This window comes from Pipistrellus hanaki, assembly GCF_964339955.1.
Source record: "Pipistrellus hanaki genome assembly, chromosome: 8".
In the NCBI taxonomy this organism is placed as follows: Eukaryota; Metazoa; Chordata; class Mammalia; order Chiroptera; family Vespertilionidae; genus Pipistrellus; species Pipistrellus hanaki.
The window spans coordinates 83,207,574-83,209,821 of NC_140510.1; the positions used below are offsets into that span (position 1 = coordinate 83,207,574).

General features: G+C 45.8%; 1 protein-coding gene across 1 annotated transcript; it reads left to right on the forward strand.

Moving 5' to 3' along the window:
- Window positions 1-1,709: 1,709 nt before the first annotated feature.
- LOC311626331 (metallothionein-1-like) lies at window positions 1,710-1,895 on the forward strand (the record flags this gene model as incomplete). The annotated part of the gene is made up of 1 exon (XM_084891431.1): window positions 1,710-1,895. One exon carries the CDS (start codon window positions 1,710-1,712, stop codon window positions 1,893-1,895), a length of 186 nt encoding a protein of 61 aa, XP_084747557.1.
- Between the last annotated feature and the right edge of the window lie 353 nt (window positions 1,896-2,248).

Sequence of the window (2,248 nt, forward strand, 5' to 3'; positions counted from 1 at the left end):
TACTTACTTGCTCTGTGGCCACATTTTCTGACCAGTGTAAGCCTCAGTTTCCCCACATGTTGACTGTGGATGATAATCCCTACTTCTCTCCCAGGTGGTAGCAGAGACTGGAAAAACGCTACCTTCACAAGTGTTTTGGGAAATAGCACTTCCAGGAGTCAACATCGTCCCCTGTGATAATGAATCAATGTTGAAAATTAAGGAAACAGTGCCCCTGTTTTTTCATTACAAGCAGCCCTTGCTGGTTGAAACATCATTTGAATAAAAAGTAGATCCTTTTGTTCCTTTGTGCTATAGAAGTTGAAGCTGCTCCTGCCAATTCCAAATAAATTACTTCATGAAGGTCGGTCTGTTTATGTTATTCCACTACCTGATGACTTCCTGTGTATAACATTCGCATGTGAGCATCTCAGCCAAAGGCCCATAAAGCCAGTTCTCCGGCACTTCACACTCGGCCGTGCGAAACATCTGCTTTTCTTGGCCACCTGAGTTGATGAGTTTTACTTTGCGCCATGGTGAGGTCCAGGTGTCAAGCGAAGACCCAGACATTTTCTTCCCTCGTTGCCTCAAGAGGGGTGTGAGTTTATAGCCCCATTTCCCCCGCAGGAGCTGATGGCGAGGAAGGCATGGCAGCTGGGCTTCATTACTCTCAATCAACGGCAATGACTTTTTTTTTAAGGGATGTAGGTTTCATTCTCGCATTTTCAGCCAGTTTGGAGCTGTGGCCATCTGGAAATATGGATATGAATATAACCCTCAATGAGGAAACTTTGGGTTTATTTTTCTTCTTCAGGAGCTCCTACAACTTAAAAATTCCCCGAGCCCTCCCGCTGGGAGTAACGTGTTCCCTAGACTGAGTCATGAGTGTGGACAAAGATCTGATTTCTGTTCTGTCCTGCTCCATCCGTTATCAATATGAAATGAGAATAAGTAATGTAATCTTGGTGGCGTGTTTGATATCCTCACATGAACAGTAATCTGTAATAAATTAGTGAAAGCCTGATAGCACAGAGGCCTTTGCGGGAGTCTCCCTCCTGATTCCAACAACCCTTCAGCATCAAAGGATTTCTTCCCCCCTCCTTTTTTTAAAATATGTTTTATTGATTTTTAGAGAGACAGCAAGGAAAGAGGGATAAAGAGATAGAAACACCAATGATAGAGAAACATCATGAATCATCTGCCTCCTGCATAATACTCACTGTGGATCAAGCCCGCAGCCCGGGCATGTGCCCTGACAGGGAATGGAACCAGTGATCTCTTGGTTCCTGGGTCTAAGCTCAACCACCGAGCCAGGCTCCAAGGATTTCTTTTGAGCCCTGTGCCCCCTTTCACCTTAGAGAACACATCTCATTATGACAGAGAACTTCAACAGACAGCCGATCATTGTGAAAGGAGAGGCAAGATAAATGGAGGGAATGTCTCCTAAATCCTTCATGGCTTGTTTCTGTGCCTGTCGCCCAAACCACAGCCTCCTAACATGAAAAGAAAGCAACTCTCTTCCTGAAACAACATGGCTTGTATTTTGAAGCCCAGAGCTTATTAAAGCAATTACGCAAAACATGTTGCCACTGCGCCAGTACACTGATATCCCAGGCGCTGCCCACCACACCTTTCGTATTTAATACCCTGTGGCCTTGACCTCACGCTGCACCAGCGTTGAGTGCCTCTTCTCCTCTTGCTTTGGAGCTCCTGCTCCAGCTCCGCTTGAAATGTACCCCCACCACTCTTGTGCCACTGGTGGCTCCTGCACCTGTGCCCGCTCCTATAAATGCAAAGACTGCAGATACACCTCCTGCAAGAAGAGCTGCTGGTCCTGCTGCCCCATGGGCTGTGCCCAGTGTGCCCAGTGCTGTGTCTGCAAAGGAGCGTCGGACAAGTGCAGTTGCTGTGCGTGAGGTCAGGGGAGCCTGCTTTCCAATGTGATAGAGCTATGTATTCAAACCTGCGTTATTTTTTTATTCCACCCTGACCCATTCGCTATATTCACTGTTCTATTAAATATGCGAAGGATAATAAGAGTTGTTGACTTAAAAAATAATAATCATCTGTGGACCTTCATGATTTACTACAAGTGGAAAATGAACCAAGAGAACAAGCTTACAGTCTTTCCTGAAAGGGGATTTGCACACAACATACTGTCTGTCTGACACACCTCCATGCTTCTAGTGGGTTCTGCCGGTACATTTCCTAAGCTACCCCCATTGCCCGTGTGACCAGAAAAGATCATTTTTTTTAATGGTTCTGGTTG